The sequence below is a fragment of the Leucoraja erinacea genome, chromosome 3 (genome assembly GCF_028641065.1).
Source record: "Leucoraja erinacea ecotype New England chromosome 3, Leri_hhj_1, whole genome shotgun sequence".
NCBI lineage: Eukaryota > Metazoa > Chordata > Chondrichthyes > Rajiformes > Rajidae > Leucoraja > Leucoraja erinaceus.
The window spans coordinates 62,776,378-62,801,078 of record NC_073379.1 but is presented as its reverse complement, the minus strand read 5'-3'; the positions used below and the strand labels follow the sequence as shown (position 1 = coordinate 62,801,078).

At 42.4% G+C, this 24,701-nt stretch overlaps 1 protein-coding gene across 1 annotated transcript in view; it reads right to left on the bottom strand.

Moving 5' to 3' along the window:
• The window catches only part of carm1l (coactivator-associated arginine methyltransferase 1, like), a 77,212-nt gene that overhangs the window by 10,815 nt on the left and 41,696 nt on the right, over window positions 1–24,701 (bottom strand). Inside the window, 5 exon segments of the mRNA XM_055632802.1 lie at window positions 3,739–3,829; window positions 5,700–5,877; window positions 13,332–13,442; window positions 14,981–15,085; window positions 19,186–19,292. Coding sequence (XP_055488777.1) covers window positions 3,739–3,829; window positions 5,700–5,877; window positions 13,332–13,442; window positions 14,981–15,085; window positions 19,186–19,292 — 592 coding nt within the window.

The following is a 24,701-nucleotide window of genomic DNA, read 5'->3' as shown; positions in this document are numbered from 1 at the left end:
TGGGTCCAGAGTCCAAGCATAACCACCTCCAGAAAATAATTATCTGTGAAGAAATGTCTTGAGGCCTGTCCTTCATCCCTCCAACATCAGCATTATCACGTGAGGCGGCTTTGGAATTTCTGAAACCGTTGTTGCTGGTAAAGACGATAGGTCACTATTTTAAAGGTACCTTTGAAATACTTCCCTTCAAAGTTGAAAAACCATGCAGGTCCTTCCTTTTAGAAGGGTTCTAACAACCCCAAAGCACCCTGTGCAGAACCAATACTATCCTAACTTTGGTACTGTTCCCCATGACTAACTACAAATCCAACCTAATCTTTCATACTCAATGCTCATGAGGTTTGCTGAGTTCAATAATACAAAAAGATGATTTCACATTATGTTTAACTTTTGTTCGCAATTTCTTTCCTGGTTCTCCCTCAGACACCTAATCTTCTTCATTTTAAAATACAACTTTCTGCCAGTCGGGTAGACAAACAAACCTTCATTTAGGCAGTTTGAAATCATTTCACCACTTGCTTCATGCTTCACAGAGAATCTTTCAAAGCAATGTCAAGCTGCATAGCACAACCACATCTGCTAACAATCAGTGCCTAACATAAAATATTAAAATCAAGTTTAAAGTTTCTTCCAAAACATTTACATAATCTGACTTTAGACTCACAAAACATTAATGCATTAAGTCATTCAGATAAACTTAAATTATGGCATTAACTGTTTTCCAAACATTATTCACTGTACATTATGTGTTGTGCCTGATAAGAGCTTCCTATGAATGTGTTGTTGTATAAGATTATTTATTTGTTTAACCAATTGAAGGGATTTTTTTGTCCATTGTTCAGATTGATTGTCAGAGGTTTGGTGGATGATTATTGTAGGTACTTTTTTTTCCACATCTACTGCCAAAACAAAGATTTCAGAAAGAATGACTGAGATCACCGGGACTGATGACTTAAAAAAAAATGTAATTGCAATTTCTCCATGACTCCGTTTTACATTGTCCACTGGGCGGCCACGGTGGCGCTGCGGTAGAGCGGTAGAGTTGCTGCCTTCAGCGCATACAGTGCCAGAGACCAGAGTTTGATCCCGACTATGGGTGCTGTCTGTATGGAGTGTGTACGTTCTCCATGTGACCGCGTGGGTTTTCTCCGAGATCTTCGGTTTCCTCCCACTCCAAAGACGTACAGGTATGTAGGTTAATTGGCTTGGTGTACGTTTAAATTGTCCCTAGTGTGTGTAGGATAGTGTTAACGTGCAGAGATCGCTGGTCGGTACGGACTCGGTAGGCCGAAGAGCTTGTTTCCGAACTATATGTCTGAACTAAACTTCCTGAGATGATGCCTGTGAGACGTGGTTTGAAATTTAAAAAACATTTTATCAACCTTTGCACAAAGAGACATCAGAATGTGTTTAATATCACTTATACATGCCTGTTTATTCACAACTTAGTCCTCGATAATGATTTCTAGAGATTTTGCCTGTGCACGATAAAGTAATACGGATGAAGTGAGTCGTCAGCCTCGTTTACATTTTCCCCCCCCATAAAAGACAATGAAAAAATGTTTGCACTGTTATCACATGGATATTGGACTTTTGAGATAGGAAGAGATATCAGCATCTTTAGTAATCTCCTATAAATAATTTTAGCTGGCCTCTCACATGCGGGATATAGTTTCACAAAATTCTGTTTAAAGATGATAATCTAAATCCCAAGGATATCTTGGGCTTGCGGATGATACAAATGAAACTGAGTTATTTACGACCCTGAGGAATGGTGTGAGGTTCAAGCATTAAATGCGTACAATGTCAGTCAAAAGGAGATGAAAAGCTTATTTGGAATATTTGCAATGCTGGAAATTTCTGCTCCAGTGGAAACAAGTGATGTGGAGCCTACCATGCTCTGTTCAGAAAGAAACTGAATTCCTGAAATGGATCATTTACCCTGCTTCACTCTTTTACATCTTTAGTAGTGTTTAGTAGTGTTGCCAACATAAACAGAAGAAATAGTTTTTAGATAATTTATTTCTTACTGTCACGTATCAGACGGTGTTTGATGCAGGCCTGTTAATAATCTATTAAACAAAATTGTGACCTAAATACTCACCTACCAATCTGTTTCTAAACTATTCATGAAGGTCATGAAAACTCGTCTTTTACTTATGAAAAATACCACCACCAGTCACCCTTGTTTGTTCACCCCTCAATTCCCACAATCTGAGCACTAACTCGGCTTTCTCCTGCATAAAGGAATAATCAACTTTCTACAGAATAGGATTTGGAAAAAAACAAACGTATTCCCATCATCATGATTACTAATCCAATTTCTAGCATTGTCCTCCACCATTTTAAAACAGCCACCATGCCTCCAGCCTCCTCTGTTCCAGCTGTAACCAGCACCATCACCTTTGTGTACAAAATAGTTTACTGTCCTCTTCTCCCACCAAGAAGTAATTTCCCTTTCTCACACTTGTAAAAAGGAATCAATTTCTCCTAAAAAATGCACCAGCCATTCCCATCTGTTAAATACCTAAAATATTAACTCTGTTCCTGGTTCCTAAGCTGCTGAGTGTTTGCCGCATTTTCTGTTTATATGCCATGCACCAACTGGTCATTTTCTGCAGTTCCTTCCCATCCTCTCGCTCCTTCTATAGTCTTACTTCTTACTCTCTGTCCCTCTCCATATTCATCTTCTTTTATTATTTTTCCTTCATCTGGAACCGTTATCATTGCTCTCTAGTCTCTACATTGGGAATGCTCGTCTTAGAAACATAGAAATTAGGTGCAAGAATAGGCCATTCAGCCCTTCGAGCCTGCACCGCCATTCAATATGATCATGGCTGATCATCCAACTCAGTATTCCGTACCTGCCTTCTCTCCATACCCCCTGATCCCTTTAGCCACAAGGGCCACATCTAACTCCCTCTTAAATATAGCCAATGAACTGGCCTCAACTACCTTCTGTGGCAGAGAATTCCAGAGATTCACCACTCTCTCTGTGTGAAAATGTTTTCCTCATCTCGGTCCTAAAAGATTTCCCCCTTATCCTTAAACTGTAACCCCTTGTTCTGGACTTCCCCAACATCGGGAATAATCTTCCTGCATCTAGCCTGTCCAACCCCTTAAGAATTTTGTAAGTTTCTATAAGATCCCCTCTCAATCTTCTAAATTCTAACGAGTACAAACAAGTCTTGGTCTTCACACTATGCTTGCAATGGCATAGTATTGTTGCTTGATGCCTTGGTGCCATATACGCCTGTTGTGCACAAGGAGGTACTTTGTGGGTCAGACAGCAACTGTGGAGGGAAATGGACAGATGATATTTTGGGTTGGAAACCTTCTGCGTACTATCCATTGAGGACCCTGAATCGAGACATTGTCTGTTCATTCCCTCCAGAGATGCTACCTGACCCGCTGAGTTCCTCCAGCAGTGTCTTTTGCTCAAGATTCCAGCATTTGCAGCCTCTGGTGTCTCCAAACAAATAAACAAAATGCACTGTGGTATTGTGATACCGAGAAACCTGCTGAGGACACACATCAAATGAACAATAACTGCATCTTATCTTCCAAGATCATTACATAATGATTTTGGGTGGGATAAATTAAGACAAAACATATTTCATTTCTCTGATAATCCACTGATAAAGAAATAACCTGCCTATGTTGCTTAGAACACAAGTCGTACCCAAAAGGTTTACAGATGGTGATACCAAGCATTGCCATAGTCTCTTGAGGACATACCAGAAATTTGCCCTCGTGTAGTGTTCCATGTAAAGCTGCTCATCAGAAAATGGAGCTAGATGAACATCACCAAAAGTAGGAAACATCATCCCTAAGAAAACATACACAGCAGTGGGATAAACACGCCATCTTAAACAGGGCTATAATAGTGATAAATAATAAATAGTGCCTTACTTTAAAGGGATGGCTAACATTTTCATTGTTTTCACTAAGGCATGAAGGTATGGGAAAACAGAACATCTGATTCCTCTGATGCCTTCTCATGAATGAGCAGGTTGCTTGGCTTTTCTCCTTGGCCGTTAATAAAATGTCATGGGTACTATTACGGAGCTCCAGTGCCACAGCAGGTCATAAGTTCTATTTTTTTATATAAAGAAAAGCAAGTTTGCCTTTGATGAAGCACAATCCTTTTAGTTCTGCAGGAAATGACATCTTCAGACTGATTCCTTTTTAAAGAATGGACTCTGAGATTGTCATTGGTTAAAATATTCTATTTTCATCTGTGAGATTGCCTTAATGAAGCCAATACTTAAAGTTTACCCGTTGCTACCCGCTGCAAGGGTCCTAAGTGAAATAAAATATGGTGACCTCAATTGTTTTGAAACTAGAAATGTCAGATTATATAAAACCATACACAACTTTGTTATTATGTCTTTCCTAAGGAATGCACACAAATGGCTGATGGGTAAAGAAATCATTAGGCTTATTTCTTCTCAACCATTAAAAAGATAGCTATTGTGACAAAACAGCGTAAGCTTTGCAGCCAGTTTACCTGGCAAGATTTCAGAGCTCTTAATGCCTTCAGGGGTTGTCAAATTACAGACCCGGAAGTGGCGGCGCTGGTGAACGGCTGCGGCTCGCCTGCAGTCCGTTTGTCTTTACTTTTTTGTGTTGGTTTTTTTCGTTTTGTCTAGTTAAGTTTTTGGTTTTTTTAGGTTGTGTTTATGTGGGGGGGGGGGGGGTTGAAACGGGGTTTGCTGTCTCTCCCTTCGGGGGAATACGACTTTTTTGTCGTATCCCCCTTCTCTGCCTCCGTCTGCGCTGAGGCCTAATGGCGGAGCTGGCGACCTCGAGACTCCGGAGGCAGAGCCAGTCAGGACTCACCCTGTACTCGCTCCCGTGAGGGCGGCCAGCTCGGGGCTGGAACGGCGCTCCCGTGAGGGGCTGTGACGCTCCCGAGAGGGCGGCCTGGCGCGGGGCTGAGACTCTCCCGTGAGGGGCAGTGGCGCTCCTGTCGGAGCGGCCCAGCCTGAGGTGGAACGGCGCTCCCGTCGGAGTGGCCCAGCTCGAGGGAGGAACGGCACTCACGTGAGGGCGATCCGGCTCGGGGCTGGAACGGTGCTCCGGTGGCTGGGACGGCGTTCTGGCGGCGGTGACCTGAGTCCGGGGTTCAGCCGCGGGCCAGCGGCTGCGTCCGCTGGACTGGAGGGCAGCAGCTTCGATCACCCCGGGCCGGCCCGTTTGAGCCGGCCCGTTTGCGGGGTTCGGTGAGCCGCGGGACTGTTTGTGCCATCGCCCGGTGGGGAATCGCCTCAGCGCAGAGGGAGAAGAGGAGGGAAGAGAGACTGCAGCCCTAAGATTTTTGCCTCCACCACAGTGAGGAGATGCTTGGAGGACTCACTGTGGTGGATGTTAATTTGTGTTTAGTGTTGTTTATTATTGTATTATTGTATGTATGACTGCAGGCACAAAATTTCGTTCAGACAATAAAGGAATTCAATTCAATTCAACATATATCCACAGCTACAAAAAATATTAAAACCACCCTCCAAAGTATTGCTGTTTTGCTCCATGATGTGCAAACAATCAATTTTCATGTTTAAAAGAGCCAAATTCTTTTGATTATTCAACTCGCAATATCATTGGCACTAATGTCATAGCCACTGATCTCAAACCTCATCCGAGACAGTCTTGTAAACAGTCTGACGACAAGTTGTATACTTCTACATATGTTGACCTACCATTTGGCTTCAACCATTTTTTTGCATGCAGGTAGCTTTCGAGCATCCTCTCATGAAATAACAAATATCCCATAGGTTCTGAAATAATGATGTCCACTTTCTCAGGAATAGTTATTTCCTCAATTTTCCCTTCCAGGATCATTATCCGTTCTGAAAGATTGTTACTTTTCACTAGAATCTGAAGGTATAAACAAAAAGCAAGATCTTAGCACAGATATATCACAAACATTCTGGCTTCTTATGGGTCAAAACATATTATAGTTATAAAATGAATTAGCAGCAGAGAAGAATGAATGAGCAAAATTAATTGGTTACTTTATACTGGTGCATTGAATTGATTGAAATGAAAGACACAACATAGAAACATGCCCTCTGGCCTACCGACTATCTGTTCACACTAATTCCATGTTATCCCACTTTTGCATCCACTCCAGACACACTGGGGACAATTTACAAACCTACACATCTTTGGGATGTGGGAGGAAACCACAACACTCAGAGGAAACCCACGTGGTCACAGGGAAGATATGCAAACTCCACACAGACAGCACCTGAAGTCAGGATCGAACCCCAGATTCCGGCAGGTCTACCAGGAGCACAGTGGTGCACGTATCCTGCACTAATCCAAATTTATTGTTTCATCAACTCCTCTCAAATTCTAACACTCCTCCCCTATATACAAGGGAAAATTTACCGAGACCAATTAACCTACCAACCTGCATGTCTTTCGACATGCGAGAACATGGAAACCCCTGTCAGATCCACAAAGTTAGCACCAGAGGTGAGGTTTGAACCCAGATTGTTGGAGCTACAGGGCAGCAGCAATACGCTACCCAGCCTGATATTACTTTTTTCTAAAGGTTTGAGTCAGTAGTCACTGTAGCAACCAGAATCACATTCCAGAAAGTCACCTATTCCCTGGGTAAAGAACATCCATCAAAAAATAGCCCTGGTTCTGAACAATTTGCACACAGGATAACAATTGTCCACATCAGTTTTCAAGAGAGAGTTAGGTTTAGCTCTTAGGGCTAAGGGAATCAAAGGATATGGGGATAAAACCCGAATGTGGGGATGATCAGCCATGATCATATTGAATGGCTCGAAGGGCCAAATGGCCCACTCCTGCACCTATTTTCTATGTTTTCTAAATTTCATCATCGGGTTAAATAAGCACGTGATGCAACTGCTGTGTGTTACATTCCACTTTCAAAATATGTTCCATTGATCTTAGTAGGACCTTTCTTGAAAGATAGCTGAGTGGAAACAGATCATACTTGTTTAGCCACAGGTGGCATGCTTCACTTGCATGTCCTCCAATTAAATGTAATACACTTCTTGTTCACAATGTGGCCTCCTGTATATTGGAGAAACCCTGACACAGGTTGGATGTTTGGTTTGTGGATCACCTGCATTGAAACCTAGGGAGTGACACTGAACTACCTGTTACCTGTCATTAACTCTCCATCTCACTCCATCCTGTCAATAGCCTCCTGCACTGTTGCAACAAGGTGCAAAGCTAGCTTGAAGGATGACATCTCATCTTTCATCTGGCAAGTTGTAGCCTTCCAGACTCAATATCAAATTCTCTATGCCAGGCACAGACTAGCTTTCCACATCTGCATTAGAGCTGGCCACTTCAGCTGCAAGTTATCCATCTGTGATATTAGCTAAGGTTTTCTTGCTCCGTTGGTAGTCTAACATAGAAACACCTCTTCCAACCTCATCTACTGTATCTGCTCTTCCAGGTGTCATCTTCTGTACATCGACTCGGCGATTGTTTCACTGTACACGTCCGCTCAATCCGCCTTAACCTACCTGATCTCCCGGTGGCTCAGCATTTTAACTCCCCTTCCCATTCCCAATCTGATCTTTCTGTCCTGGGCCGCCTTCATTGACCCTGAGATCCAGCGCAAATTGGAGGAGCAGCACCTCATATTTCACTTGGGTAGCTTACACACCAGCGGTATGAACATTGACTTCTCTAACTTTAAATAACCCTTGTTTTCCCTCTCTCTCTGCCCCCTCACCCCTTCCCAGTTTTCCCACCAGTCTGACTGTCTCCGACTACATTCCATCTCTGTCCCGCCCACACCAGACATCAGTCCGAAGAAGGGTCTCGATCCAAAACATCAACCATTCCTTCTCTCCCGAGATGCTGTCTGTCCCGCTGAGTTACTCCAGCATTTGTGTCTACCTTCGATTTAAACCAGCATCTGCAGTTCTTTCCTACACATAGAAAATAGTTGGCCATTCGGCATATTCCACAAATTCACAAATCTTTAGGGGAAAAGGTTTTTCCTCATCCCAGTCCTAAATGGCCTACCCCTTATTTTTAAACTGTGACCCCTGGTCCCCCAACATGGGGAGCATTTTCCCTGGATCTAGCCTGTCCAATCCCTCAACAATGTTATATGTTTCTATAAGATCCCTTTTCATCCTTCTAAATTCCAGTGAATACAAACCCAGTCGACCCATTCTTTCATCATATGTCAGGCCCGCCATCCCGGGAATTAACCCAGTGAACCTACGTTGCACTCCCTCAATAGCAATAATGTCCTTCCTCATATTAGGAGACCAAAACTGCACACAATACTCCAGGTGCAGTCTTACCAGGGCCTGTACCCAGTAGGACCTCCTTGCTCCTATACTCAAATCCTCTCATTATGAAGGCTATCATGCAATTTGCTTTCTTCACCGCCTGTTGTATCTGCATGTTTACTTCAGTGACTGATGTCTAAGTTACTGGGGACATTTCCTACAGCCCTGGCATCAGCAACACAATGTAAATAAAACAGCATAATCACTCATTAACCATCGCAAAATCCAATGGGCCTAATCATACTCTATTGTCACCTTCTCTGCACCTTAAAAAATACCTACATTATCTCTTTCCCAGTTCTGACAAAAGGTCCGAATCCTGAAATGTTAATCGCTTCTCTTTCCGCAGATCCTGCCTAACCTGCTGTGTATTTCTAGCATTTTCTGGTGTTTCTCCCCCCAGATTTACATCTTTAGAAATTTTACATAATTTGAATAAACTGATTGAAGTAGCTAGGATTATTCTCTCTTGAGTAAAAATGTTAAAAGTAATTGAAAACAAATAGTTTCAAATGGCAGAGGTGTTAAGACTAGACACAAATTTAAGATAATGGCAAAAGACGATGGGTTAAAAAAAACCTCAACACAGAGCAAGAGGTTTTGATCAGCAATTCTCTTCCTGACAAACATGATTTTCATAACAAAATTGGATCAGAATGAGAAACAAAATTTGCATCACCACAGGGAAGGAGCCAAGCAACAAAACTAATTGCACTGCTCTGACAGCAGAGCCCCTGCAGTTTGTTTTCGTAATAATTCTATCATATTCCTTTACTTTTAGTTGAAGACATGTTCTTAACTTCACTCACATTAGACCTAGTTCAGAAAAGGCTTGATTGTTTTATGTCAGTCATTCAATGCGAGAATGTCTCTTTAGGGCCTCAAATTAATCCTCCCATGTCTCCCTTTCCTGTTTATTCACATGCTTGCATAAGTTTTGTCCTGGATTATTTGGCTCTTTTATTCATGGAATGAATCATCGTAGCGATCCGTTCAAGCAGCACTTTCAGTCAAAGAAAAAAGAACATGGGAATAAAGGTAGTCAGAAAATAAATATAAGCTGTTGCCGGCTAGTAGATGAGTCAGAATTGTTCACAGTGACGCCATTGGAGACACAAGAGACTGCAGAGGCTGAATCTTGAGCAAAATACAAGCTGCCGAAGGAACTCTTGAGCCAGGCAGCAGCCGTGGAGGAAACTGGGCAGATGCTGCCCATCTTGAAGGACGGACTTGACCTGAAAAATTAGTTGTCCATTTTCTTCCACGGATGCTACCTGAGCCGCTGAGTTCCTTCCGCAGTTTGTATTTTGCTCAGGCCATCGCTGACATCTGATTACCAATTGAAAGTCAACATTAATAATTTGAAAGTTTTCTTTGCAATCCAAGATAAACTGCTGCATTTTCAAACTCTAATCTGGAAAGCAAATCCCTTCTTCACTAAACAAAAGTCACTGAAGAATGTAACTTTAACTTGCAGCATACATGGGACTGATTTTCTCCCAACATTGACCATAGTTCAATAAAATTACAAAAATGTCATACTTGCATTAATACCCTTTCTACTAGAACCCTGTTTGTGAAATATCCAGGTTCCATTCAGGTACTTTAGGATAAATCATCATCCACTCATGAATGTTTATATGAAGCTATGCCATTTCCCAACAACTGGTCTTCACAAAGCCAGTGAATTAAGTCATTACTCTGGTGGGCAGAGAGAGTGTAAAACATTCCAATTCTGTTGATTTATCAGGTCAAAACCCTGTACTGTGTGAAATTAAATCACAACTGAGTAGTTTACACTTTTACGGTGCAAGTATTGGAAAGGCTGCCCTGTGACATACAGCAACCTCTAACACACTGTATGGAGAGAGTGGTTAGATTTAGATTCAGCAAGTGGCTGGCAACACCTGGTGGAAAATTGTAGCCTGGAGACTGTAAAATATTAATTTCCTCTGTATGACATGAAAACCAGTAATACATTTATCTTACTTCTTTGGTGTTAAGGACGTGGTATTAGAATTTAAAAAAAATTGGAGATTATTTAAGAAAAAATTCCAGTTCTCTCTCATCTTCTATTGTTGTCGTACTCTACCAAATCCTGTTTTTCTCTTCCTCTTCAAATCCCAAACAGTGGGATACATGACAGGGAATGGAGTAAACATTTGACGGCAGGTTTCATGTCGCAGAACGTCTGAGGAAAATGGGACTTGAAGACACTGATGACAGTATTTATACCATGCAGTTTTGGCAGCAAGATCCTGTCTACCCACTTGATACCATCAACTCTCATTGCCCTCCTTGTACATTGCCAATGCTCTAACAGCTCTTTCTTTATCTGCTTTGACTTTATCTGTTGACCCATCTGCGGCCATCTATCATCTTCCCATAACACATTTGATTTATTTTATCCTGTGGCTAATTAGTAATCCCATCTTAATGAGGTAATGTCTTCCATGAGCCCTGACATCTAAACAAAGAATAACCCAAGTATTTATAAACAATATGCACAAGATAGATGCAAACATGAATGAAATGAAAAGAGCAGGATATATGATCTAAGAGAAATGCAATTGACTGAAATTGAAGGCTGACTGTCACAGAACAGACAATTCCAAAACATATTCATTAGACGTTATGTCCTTCCCTTCCTGTTCAGTATTTCCAGGCTCTTTCAACAGCATTAAGCTTCTTCAGCACTTGCCATTTGGTGATAGGCATGAACACAATTAAAGAACAGTAGCTGCTTAGCCAACACTGATCCACTCCGGTTGACTCACTTTGCATTATGGGGACAGTTATGAAACAAAATGTGTTCACGAGAGTGAAGCTGGGCATTAGTCTCAGACTTCTTTCAAGGACTAGCTGTAACACCCAGTTTTTGTTTTAAATGGCGGTAATCCCAGCATTGCCCAATGTGCTCCAGTCTGAAAAACAACCAACTGTCATGAGACCGCTTTCTGTTCTTGAGGCTTTTTTTCTTCAATCCACACTGCCAATGATCTCTTCATTCCATGATTCTTAAACTTTGCTAACCAGCTTTTTACATAGGATTTTCATATTCCTTCTGAAAATACATATAGAAACATAGAAACATAGAAATTAGGTGCAGGAGTAGGCCATTCGGCCCTTCGAGCCTGCACCGCCATTCAATATGATCATGGCTGATCATCCAACTCAGTATCCTGTACCTGCCCTCTCTCCATACCCCCTGATCCCTTTAGCCACAAGGGCCACATCTAACTCCCTCTTAAATATAGCCAATGAACTGGCCTCAACTACCCTCTGTGGCAGAGAGTTCCAGAGATGGATGACAAGTACTGCATTCCCATCGCTAATCTTTTCTATTGCTTCAACATAATGTAACATGCACAGCAAAGCTTTAATCAGTGTACTTCAATGGATTAATTTTTGAGTTTTGACATCAATGTCCAGTGCGAACTCCAATTTCATCCAATGGACATTCCTGCCCTCTCCTTGAATAATGCTGTAATACAGCAAAATATAATGCCAAACTATGACAAATGATAACCCTTGGGGAACCACAACACTCCAAACAAATTTTGTAAAGATTCCCCCTGCCCACTGCAGAGAGGAAACTTTCAGATGAACCATGTGGATGAGTCAAACATTTTAAATCAAATTTCCTTCTCCAATACAGTAAACCCTTGTTTTAGGGTCAGGGTACTGAGTTGGATGATCAGCCATGATCATATTGAATGGCGGTGCAGGCTCGAAGGGCCGAATTGCCTCCGCGTGCACCTATTTTCTATGTTCTATGTTTCTATGTAATAGACCTCTTTATAATGGATTTTGGTTATAGCAGACCAAATCTGTTGTAGACCAAGTTTGTTGTTTCACGGACTTGTTTCTCATTACAAAGACAAAGACATTGTGACAGCGTGGGTTTCCCCCTCTTCGCCCCGCCATAACAAAGACATGCAGACCTGCAGCTCACATTTCCTTCACGAGCTGCTGCCCCGCAGCGACAGAGACCCGGGCCTGGGTCTGATCCTGGGTCCCCCCTGTGACTGCGCGGGCCCACACCCCCATGGCGCCCTGGCGCAGAATCTGCACCCCACACACAACTGCGTGAAGGATAGCACCAGCGCCCTCCGGAGCTTCCGGAGGAAACCCATGAGGCCACAGGAAGCACTCGAGGCCCGGATCGAACCCGGGCCCCCAGCGCTGTGAGCAGCAGCTCCACCAGTCACCCACAGAAGCCAACCAAACTACAAACCTGCACATCTCTGCAACGCAGGTGCAAACCCGGCACCCTTTGGAAAAACCATGCTGTTGCAGGGAGCGCCAATGGCCAGGATCGAACCATGGGACACCGTGTGTCACCCCCCCCCCCCTGCGTGGTCCATTATAGTGACGGTTTACTGTAGTGGCTGCAAATACATATGAAGATACACATCTGATCCTTCTCAAGGAGCTCATCAGTCATTTTTATTAAGTACAGGTTATCTGCATTTCCGCTTGACTCTGGACAAGCTTTTCCATTTATATGCAAGCAACAAAACAGAACACATCAGCACAGGAAAAAGGTCCTTTATACTGTAGGCTTATTCAAGTGCATTTATATGGCACATTTGTCATCTTTGACAAATTTAAGAAAAAACTAGCTATTCAAATGAAATTACTAGTTTTATATATGTAACATTGGCACCAGCATCGCACCACTTCAGAGGTGATTGTATCTTCATTGAAAGAAACCAACCAGATTCCTTGTTCTGCTATGCCAATATTTTCCTTACATTTACCTGAACAGGAAGGCAGTGCTATTGTTTAATATCCTATCCAAAATAAGTGTGCTCAAGCCAAGACTTGGCATTGAGTTCATAACCTCTTGATTCATATTTTCAAGTTAGCCTGTGCAAAGGAATCTGTAGAAAAATTCAATTTACAATTTTACAAATCCATTGCAAGTTAATCTGTCTTTCAATGGCCATTACAAATAGCAGTTAAATCATTAGAAGTTAAGAGTACATGTGTTAGTTAATAAGTAATCCATTTAGTGTATCTGTGTAGTACCTCTGCATATTTTGACATCGTGCTGGCTTCCACAGCATAGACCTTCCGTGCTCCTGCTTGAACGGCAAAAAATGAAAGGATTCCAGAGCCACAACCAACATCAAGAACAACCTTTAAACAACAAGAATAAAGTCAAAACCTTTATTTATCCCAATTGTGCTAAACTTTAGTCACAGGAAATGCTTGTGCGCAAAATAAGCTCCAAGCGCCCTTTACACAAGTTAATGCAATGTGAACAGGTCCTTCAGGGACAGGCAGTGGGCCTCCAACCCCAAATATTGAGACCAGCCAATTAGTGGACGTTCTAAGATTAAATTGTGAGTTTTTGCAATAAATTATGATAGACCACCCCCCCAAACATTGCAATTGCACCAATGCAGCTTCCAGTTGGGGAGACTTGTTATGGTGCCACCAAATGACTTAGTTAGATAACTTGCAATTAAAAAATACAATTAAAATTGTGTACTTTTACCAATATTATTAGTTAGCATGAATAAACCTTTACATGAAGGAATGGATGCTTACAAATGCATCTGGCTTAGAAGCATTAAACATACCACATGCAGGTAGCTGTGTTGCTATTCCTAATTTTCCATTTCATGTTGCTCACTAGAATCAATTTTCAGCAGCAGAGTAAAATGGTATATAACGTTCATGGGTATTATGGAGAGATACATTTTTATGTTACTTTGTGTAACAGATTGGCATCATTTTTTTTTAACATATTAATCCTTATGGAGAATGGTTGGCCAGTTCTTGATTGGATTATTGGATAAAATAGAATCTCCAAAGTTTCTTGATTATCAAAGTGTTGCTCTCATTTCCATCATTACAAAATTAATTTTGCGTTTCTCATTATCACCGTCCCCAACTTTGCACTTCACCTCTTTTCTCATATCATCCCTCGAGCAAACTTGATTTATTGGCGGCCCAATCAGTTTCCCTCTACTAAAACTCTCTTGACCTCACCCTCAATAACCTCTCTTTTCAAATTAAAGGTGTAGCCATGGGCATTCACCTGGAGCTCAGCTAAGCCTGCCTTTTTGTTGGTTACGTTAAACAATTATTGTTCCAGCCTTTTAATGATGAAATTGATGTATAGACGTCTCAATTTTTGGAAATCCAAATGCACATTAAGATCTCAGTCAACCCGAATGCTTGTGGCCATTCTTTAAGTGCTACGAATTGTTGCAATTTAGACGACAAGAGTTTTATAATAAAGGGCCTGTCCCACTTTCACGACCCAATTCACGACCTTTTTTACTTGTAGACATTTTTCATCATGCTAGAAAAACGCCCTGACCTACTTGATGCCACGAGTACCTACGACCTGCTACGACACGGCCATCACGGCCTGCTACGACCTACCTACGACCTCCTACGACCATGCTGTGAGTATGAGTCAAGGGCAAACTCGGCCGAGGTCGTGAAAGTGGGACAGGCCCTTAAAGAGTTTAACATGAAAAACTTAATTCTCTGAAGCAGCAAATTTGCAGAAGACGACTTTTAGTGGAGACTATGCTCATTTGCTATTGGAATCGATTACAATTTGAAAGTAAATTAAGGATTGAGAAAACTGAGGGGTTAAATGCTATCACATAATAATGAAGAGGTTAAGTCCTGCCCAACTCAACCTTATGAACACTTACCTTATCCTTAAAATCAACGTGATTCTGGAGTATTGCCCTTTGATAAGTGGCAGTTCTTATATAATCCTGCATCATGTTCTGCTGTTGTGATAAGCTGCTATAAAACTGAATAAAAAACAAAAGCACATAATTTTAGTCAATAGTTGATGTATCCAGTGTTCTAATTTTAGAAGCTATCAGGTTGCCACCGAGCAACAGTGGAGTAACATGGATACTCTACATTTCTATCACTTGTTTTCACTTAGTGTCGGCCTGTTCATGGATAAAGATGGCAAGGATATTGATCAAACTTTATGCATCATACAACAAAAATGCTCTTTTCTTACATGCAGCTAAACACTTGATCTGTATGGAAATTTTGCTGAGAATTGAAAGATGTTTATTATCCACAGAATTGCTTTTTTTTTGTAAGCAACGAGAAAGAGGATCGGTCGGGCATTACAAATCATTCAACACAGCGATCTTTTCCCAGTAACAATCTTTCAAATTGGCTTCCACGTTATGCCCACAACTGATCACGGCAATTTAAATGGTTTTACTTTCAGGAAAGCAAGTGCTTAAATTTTGCTGCTTTCCATTTCCACTCTCCCCGTGGAATTTAAAATAAATATTTGTAATTTTCCTCTCAAACCCTCAAGCGTTTTACCCTTCATTAAAGATGGCAGAAAGAGAATCAGGGATAAATTTCCCCAGGGAGATAATTGTAATTTAGCCGTAATTAGGTATCGGATTCACATCCAGAAATTTGTTGCAACGGCTGAAACTTTATAGACCAAGATTACGTAATATGGCTCAGGAAGCATTAGAAACACTCAGTGGGTCAGCTAGGTAACTGTGCAAAAAGAAAAAGTTAATATTTCAGACTCTTCGTCAGAATAAACATTTTGTTTCTTGCTCCCCAGATGCTGCCTAACCTGAGGAACATTTATAGCATTTCTCATGAGTACTTGGGTATTAAATAAAGTTACAATGTATATAAAGATATAAATTTACAACTAATTCATGTGTCAAATTTGTGTGGCTGAAATGTATGACCTCAAAGTTGGATTTAAGGTTATTTTTATATGAAGAGGACAACGGCTTTGGTCATCTAGATCTGTATCTCTTCCCTGCTCAAATCTCAATGCTTCCCAAGGGAACCCAAAGGGCAGAATCAGTAGGGAGGAATGCTAAAATAAAAACAGAAATGCTGAAAGTCAGTCAAGAGGCATTTGTGGAAAGAGAAACACATTAATGTTTTTGGTCAGGGACTCGTCCTGTTCTTTTACATATTCCAGCATCTGTGGTTTCACTTGTTTTCCATTAAGAGAGAAAAGCAAAGCCAAAAATAGAAGAAAGCATTTCAAACAAAGAGAAATGTGAAAAGGCAAAGAGAAAAGTGCAGGGAAGGATGACCAGAATGCATCAGGGAGGAGCAAGGTTCTGCAAAGGTAAGAGGTTACCAGAAACGAGTAAAAAAAATTACTAAAACCAATGGCCCATTACCTGAAAGTATACAGCATTCATAATTATTTGGCATAAACAGAAATAAATGAGTATGAACTGACAGCTATTGACATTGCAATGTGACTAAAGGGCCTGTCCCACCAGCATGCGACTGCAGCGGCGAGCGCGACCAAACGTGGTGGCTTGAGGCGTATGGCCTCGCGGGGCCGGTCCCACTTCCAACCACGGAGCCGTCTGGAGCTGGTCCCGACATCATACTCACCAATCAGCTGGGCAGGAGGCGGGCCGACTGAATTTGGACGTTGCACGGCGTCGGGCGGTTACGTCATCACGCAACGGCATGCCGGGCGGTGATGTCATCACGCAACGCCACACGCTAGGCGTACGCCGTCAAGACGCTGCGTACGGCGTCGAGACGCTGCATACGGCGTCGAGACACTGCGTACGCCCGTCGAGGCGCTGAGTACGGCCTCAATGCGGCTGCGGGCCGACAGGCCGTTGCCGCGCGGGATTTTTGGACAGTGTCAGTTTTTCAGAGCCCCGCGCGATGTCCGGACCAGCCCCGCACACCTCCATACGGCTCCGGCGATCGAAGTGGGACCAGCCCCGCGAGGCTGTACGGCTCAAGCGACCACGTTAGGTCGCGCACGGCGCATGCAGTCGCATGCTGGTGGGACAGGCCCTTTAAGCTGCAATTGAATATTCAGGTGGCTTTGTGAAGTGGGAAGGATTGGCAGAAATCAAAAGGAGGTGGGGTGGGAGATGGCAACAATGAGAAGGGACGCGATGGGAGAAGAGAGTGGGTAGACTCAAAATGCTGGAGGATCTCTGGAGAGAAGGAATAAGTGACGTTTCGGGTCGAGACCCTTCTTCAGACTGATGTCAGGGGAGAGATAATGAAGTGTAAGGTATGAAAACAGGACAAAGGGAATGGAGATTAAGGAAAATGTAGAATGGATCATTGTTAGCTGGGAGACGGTAATAACAAAGTAAACAGAGATAAAATGTAGTCGGAGAACTGGGGAGGGATGGAGAGAGAGGGAAAGCAAGGGTTACTTGAAGTTAGGGAAGTTTCTCCGACAGGAGAGAGTGGGTGATGGCAGATGGAGTTGGAGGGGAACACGCACAGAATTTCTTCCCCAGAGTAGGTGAATCGAGGACCAGAGGACATAGGTTTAAGGTGAAGGGAAAAAGATTTATTAGGAATGAGGATTACTTTTTCCACACAAAGGTTGGTGGATGTATAGAACAAGCTGCCAGAGGAAGTAGTTGAGGCAGGGACTATCCAAACATTTAAGAAACAGTTAGACAGGTACACAGATAGGACAGGTTTGGAGGGATATAGACCAAACACAGGCCGGTGAGACTATTGTAGCTGGGACATGTAGCTGGGACATAGGTGAGCTGGAGCAAAATTGTAATGGGAAAGAAGGGCATGTGTGTGCGGATAGAGATAAGTTACCTGAGATTTGAGAATTCAATGTTCGTGTCATCGAGTTGTAGACTACCAAGGTGGAATATGAGGTGTGGTTCCTTAAGTTTGGTAATGGGGAATGGAATTGAAATGGTTAGCATTCGGGAGCTCCAGGTGGCCATAGCACAGGTGCTTGGCAAAGCAGTGCTGATTGCTAACCATTTTAATCAGTGGAATGGCATTTGGTGTCAGTGCATTGTAGAGGATGAACTGAGAATTAATGATTATTGTTTACAAATAAACAGTTGCCCATTTAAAACAGAGATGAAGCAAAGTGTTTTCTCTTGCAAGCCTTTGAAATTCTCTTCCTCAAATATTCCAAGATTTTGTTTCCATTGTCCTTTATGAGCTGGATGAGCAAAGGTGTGGATAGAAAGGAAAGGCACAGCGGGGCTATGTGACCTGCTCCTGCTCCCAAATTATAATTTCCTATGAGGACGCAATCTGGCCTCATTCACATTTCTTTTACGTTATTGGACTAATTGTATGCATGCAAAGTATTATTGCCTGGAAACTGGACACACTTGCATAATTTATACATTTAAAAATGGTTGCAAAAGAGCATGCTTGATACGCTTTGAACTGTTTGCAACCATTCCCTGTTATTGAGTCATACTCATTCAGTCGAACTACTACCTATCAGCAAATTGGACAGGCATCTCCTGTTGCACCGCACCTCAAGAGAGCTGTGAATTCTTTGCTGTAATTCATGATATCATTATCAATACCCTTTAATTAACTGTTGACAAAAACCATAACGGTTGCCCCACAATCTGTTTTAACCTCTAATACAAAATTAATGAATTATCCTTGATATCCAACTTGATATCATTTTTGTCTGTTATATATTAACACCACCACCTCTTGCCCTTATCTCACTTATTTTTAATGAATTTAAAATATTGTTGCTATAGTTTAAAACATCTGTGCACTTAACTTTTCACCTCTTATTACCGCCCACCATAGATTGCAGCAATCACTGGAGGTCCTTGTGTTGGTGGATCTCCATATGAGCAGCGATAGCATTATCCCTCTCCTTGATTTCACCTCAATAATTATTTCCCCATGTCTGCAAGGCAAAGGCTCAATCACATATTAGGTTTCAGCTTCTTTTAAATGGGAAAAAGCTACAAATCTTTGGTGACAGCTGATCTATTGAGGGCAAAACATGGCTCATTTCTAGGATTATATTTCCCAATGGTTTTCTTCAATGATTGACTGAACGGTTCACTTAATGACAAGGAATGAGCATCGGTCAAGCTGACAAACCTGGAAAAGGTCTCACCTGGAAGTACTGTGCTGCAGACGCATCTTCTGTTCGTCGACTGAATGCTGAGGGGACTTTATTGGAGTTTTTGAAGGCCTTTAAGGAGTTATGAAAGGTAAAGAATTCTGAAAAAGAAAATAAACATTACTTTCAAATAATTCAAACCATTCTATAAAAAAACGATGGGCAAAATATTCATAGCTGCTAATGCACAATATTCTTTGAAACACTCTCCTGACATTACATGGTACAATCTGACCCAGGCATTAGCAACCTTTCACATCCAGGTTGAATCATGGACCATCTTTAACATTTACATAATCACAGGGAAATCTCATTATAACAATTGTGATGTGACCCAAATAAAAAAACACTCCTTAGTTGGCCCTCAGAAGTTTGTAGTAATTTACTCATACTGCTGATGTGATGCCTGAAAGAGCAAATAGTCAATGTGAATAGACAAATTGGATAATTCAGGTGCCAAGTAGAAGTCTCATCTGGACGGACTTGCTAGAGGAGTGGATCTAATGATGGAACTTGAAACAGTTAAAATCAGCATCAGGAGGTTTATAAATAATTCTGGCCAAATAAATCAAATGAACTTCTTTGATTGAACAGGTGTCTGATTTCTAACTTTTCCTCATTTCGATGAAATCTTATTAAACTGAAGTATTTAACCGAAAAATCAAGTTTCTCTTCGCAGATTTCAGATATGGTGGACAGACCTGTTGATTCACTCCTGGCTCGTGCCGTCTCTTAGCGGCCGCTTAGATCCCCGGCTTTCAACCCCACCCCCTACTCGCAAGGTGCACTAGCGAGCCCTTCTTCCCCCACCGCTTGGTCTGGTGACACAGCTGTTGTTGCGGCTCATGTTGTAGCCTCTGGGTACAGCGCTTTCCTCAGGTCATTGCCACTGACAGACACGTTCGGTCACTATGGGGTTCCCTTCCCTCTCACCAATTGCTGCTTCTTGCTGTCGACGGTGGCTTTGCCCACTCTCCGTTCGATCGCCGCTGCCTCCATATGCAATATGCCATCGCTCAGTACACTTGGCCTCTCCTTCTCCTCCCCCCCCACTCCCCTCTCCCCCAGTGTGCCTGTTCTTGGGTCTTCCTGTGCGCAGGCTCGGACTATTTTATTTGCTAAGGAGTCACAGATGGAATTGAACGTTGATCTTGTGATCAAAAGAAAGTCCATGATGAAGCCAGTGAAGTTGATTGGGTCTTGGACACCTTTCAGAAGAACTCCTGTAGTGAGCTGGAGTAATTTACCTGCAATTATCTTCACTCATACATGGTATGGTTCCAGCCACCCAGCTTTTCCCTTGATGCACCAATGTCAGTTTCAGCAGGGCCCCTTGATGCCACACTCGGAGAAATGCTGCCATGATGTTAAGGGCTCTCACTCTATCTCACCTCTGGGGGAATACAGTACTTTAGCCCACGTTTGCACAGAGGTTCGTATCAGATTTGGAATCAGGTGATCCTGGTGAAACTGAAACTGGGCATCAGTCAACAAGTGAGCATATGCCGCCTTCAATCACTCTGCTGATGACCAAGAGTGGACTGATCGAGCAGTTTAGATTTCCCCTGCTTTGCCGAGAAATTTGGGAAGTTTATGACAGAGCGTAAATTAGGGAATTTTAGCATTTTCAGGCATTTGTGCAGTTTGGAAATCTATGTGGTTCAGAAATTTGGGCAGCTGAGTGCGAGTCGACCAACTGGGCAGTTTAGATATACCTTACTTTATTAAACAGGGCAAACCGGGGAAATTTCAAGCACGGTTGGGTAGATGGCAGTGTTGTAACTGTAATGAACGGCTTACCATGAAACTGCAACAAAGCCTCTCAGCCAGGACATAGAGGTACGCAGGATGAAATTTGCAGGACATGTACTCCGAATGTCACCAGATCGTGCACCCAAGATAGCAATGATATGGCAACCTTACGGAAGAAGGAAAACAGGCCAAACAAAACTCACATGGAGGCGAACATTCCTGAAGGATTTGGAAGCCCGGGACGCAAGCCTATCAAGGGTGGAAGACGTCGCACATAACCGAACAGAATGGCAAAAGCTTGCTGCCCAATGCATTCAACAGATCACCTGAGGCAGAATGGCATTCACAGACTGCTTGACGTAATTTTCAGGCCTGCTCAATTACAAGTGAGCTGCATGCTTGTTTGCCTTGGATGAGAGGCTGGTTACAGTTACATGCTCCAAGGCTGGAATACTGCTCCACTGTCCCATCAAATTATGGATGGTTGTGGAAGGGAATACAGCCCCATAATTTCAAAATTAAACAATGCACATTTAAACATCAATTATTCAAAGACCTTTAATTCACATAAACCTGTAGGTGCATATATTTTTGGGTTAATGGAATCGTACCAGATCTATCATAACAATACTTAACTTGCATATTAAGAGATTGGGAACCTTGTGCGAGTGTAGGAAAGGGATCAAGAATCTTGTATCATGGTATCAGAACAACCACCTAGCTTTTAAAGTCAGCAAAATGAAAGACATGTTGATTCTCCCAGGATTTAGTTTTATCATTCTCACATGTACAGAGGACATGTACAGTGAAAAGCTTTGTTCTGCATGCTATCCAAACAAAACATAAATATCATCAAATCAAACTTGTGTACAAAAGATAAAATAAAGGGGAAGATACAGAGTGGAGAATATAGTTCTTAGCATTGTAACACATTGTAGTGCATCAGTTCCATAGACAAAGTCCAATGTCCTCATCGACGGAGTTACTGTACAAATGGTCGACAGCTTCAATTTCCTAAACATTCATATCACCTGGTCCATTTACACTGATGCATGATTAAGAAAGCACATCAGCTTTCTTAGGCATCCAAGAAGATACAGCATGACAATGAGGATTCTCTCCAACATCTGCAGATGCGCTATTGAAAGTATTCAAAAGATTTTGCATCTCGCCTTGGTGTGGGAACTGCACTGCTCCTGATCGTCTGAATCTACAGAGTGGTAATCACAGCCCAGTCCATTACAAGCTTGTCACTTCCTTCCATCCAATCGATCTTCAGAGCATTGCATCAGGAAGGCTGGAAATCTCTTCGAGTATCCCAGCCACCCAGCTGCTCCCTTTTCTTTCTTCTGCATTCTGGGAGAAGACACAGGTGCTTGATAGCTCCAGACCTAAGCACAGTTTCTTCTCCACTGATTTCAGAATCCTGAACCCGTCACATCCCCTCTCCATAGGTGCTGCTGCCACATACTCTTAACTCCACTTCCTTTAGACTTTAACCTCCATAATTACACTTTGCACTACTTCAGATTCCATTCTTATGAATTTACTTAATTTCCCATCCAAAACAATGGTATAAGAACTAGGGAAGCACAGTGGTGCAGCTGCTTCCTCAACGGCAGAAGCCCTGGTTTGATCCTGACCTAGGGCACTGTCTATGTGGAGTTTGCATGTTCTCCCTGTGCCTGCATGGATTTCCTCCAGGTGCTTGGGTTTCCTTCCACATCCAAAAGGTGTGTGGGTTTATTGGTTAATTGGTGTCTAACTTCCTCTCCTAGTGTGTAGTGAGTGGATGAGAAAACAAGTTAACGTAGAACTAGTGTTACCAGGTGATTGACGGACTTAGTGGGCTGTGGATCCTGTTTCCATGCTGTATCACTAAACTAAAGATGATGTAAGGCAGCTCTTTGACTTATCCGGGTTTATTTGATCAAGGAAACAAACCTGCACGGGGAAATTCAAATAATTAAAAAAAAAACTAAAGAATCCAAAAATATCAACTAAACAGTAAAAAATCCATTTAACCACCAGACAGAAGCAAATAATCTCAGCTAGATGATTTTGAACTTAGTTGCATTGTTCCACTATTTAAGGTTAATACTTTCCAACTGCCATCATAGAGTCTGTCCTCACCTTCTCCATCATGGTCTGGTTTGGCTCAGCCACCAAGCATGACATCCGGAGGCGGCAGCGCATCGTTCGATCAGCCGAGAAGGTTGTTGGCTGCAACCTTCCCCCCATCGACGAACTGTACACTGCAAGGGCCAGGAAGGGAACGGGTAAGATCATCTCTGACCCCTCTCACCTTAGCCACAAACTCTTTGAAGCACTTCCCCTTGGAAGGTGTCTCCGGACTGCCAAAGCCACCAAGGACATAGATATCAAAACAGCTTTTTTTCCCATGAGCAGTACAGATTCAGATTCAGATTCAATTTTAATTGTCATTGTCACTGTACAGTACAGAGACAACGAAATGCATTTAGCATCTCCCTGGAAGAGCGACATAGCAAACGATTTGAATAAATAATAATGTGTCCGGGGGGGGGGGTGGTGATTGGCAGTCACCGAGGTACGTTGTTGAGTAGAGTGACAGCCGCCGGAAAGAAGCTGTTCCTCGACCTGCTGGTTCGGCAACGGAGAGACCTGTAGCGCCTCCCGGATGGTAGGAGGGTAAACAGGCCATGGTTGGGGTGAGAGCAGTCCTTGGCGATGCTGAGCGCCCTCCGCAGACAGCGCTTGCTTTGGACAGACTCAATGGAGGGGAGCGAGGAACCGGTGATGCGTTGGGCAATTTTCACCACCCTCTGCAATGCCTTCCGGTCGGAGACAGAGCAGTTGCCATACCATACTGTGATGCAGTTGGTAAGGATGCTCTCGATGGTGCAGCGGTAGAAGTTCACCAGGATCTGAGGAGACAGATGGACCTTCTTCAGTCTCCTCAGGAAGAAGAGACGCTGATGAGCCTTCTTGATCAGAGTAGAGGTATTGTGGGTCCAAGAGAGGTCATTGGAGATGTTGACTCCCAGGAACCTGAAGCTAGAAACACGTTCCACCTCCGTCCCGTTAATGTGGACGTAGTTCTACTCAACAGCCAAAAGTCTGTAGCCTCCTTTACTCTGGTATTTTATTTCATTCCATATGTTTAAATTACAATATTTTATTTTAAATTGTCTACTGTTGTTACTTGCGAGCAAAGCACCAAGGCAAATTCCTTGTATGTATACATACTTGGCTAATAAAATGTATTCAATTCAACAGTATCTCTGATTTTTATCTGCACTGAAGGACCACCAATGATATTTTCAAAGAAGTCAGCAGATAAACCAAGAAATAAAGATCCTTTGTTTATTCTTTTCCAGTATTTTCAATTTTTATTACAGATATTGGAAATCTGAAATAAAAAACTGGAAACACTCAGAATAGACAGCACCACATGAGAGAGAAACAAAATTAATGTTTCCAGCCAATGCATTTCATCAACTCAAAAGTTAACTGTTTCTCTCTCCACAGATGCTGCCTGGCCTGTTGAATATTTTCTGCATTTTGCTTTTATTTCTGCAGGGAATAAACTGGTTTATCTCAACAATGCAGCCTGTTCCAGACCTACATTTTGTTCCCCATCATTTGACACCTTCACCTAGGATTCACCTGGGGCTCTACTTGGCATTTAATCGGCTGATTTTTTTAATTACTGACCAACAAGGGCTGTTGAAGCATCACTGGTGATGCTGGTTTTAAGATAATAGAAACATAGATAA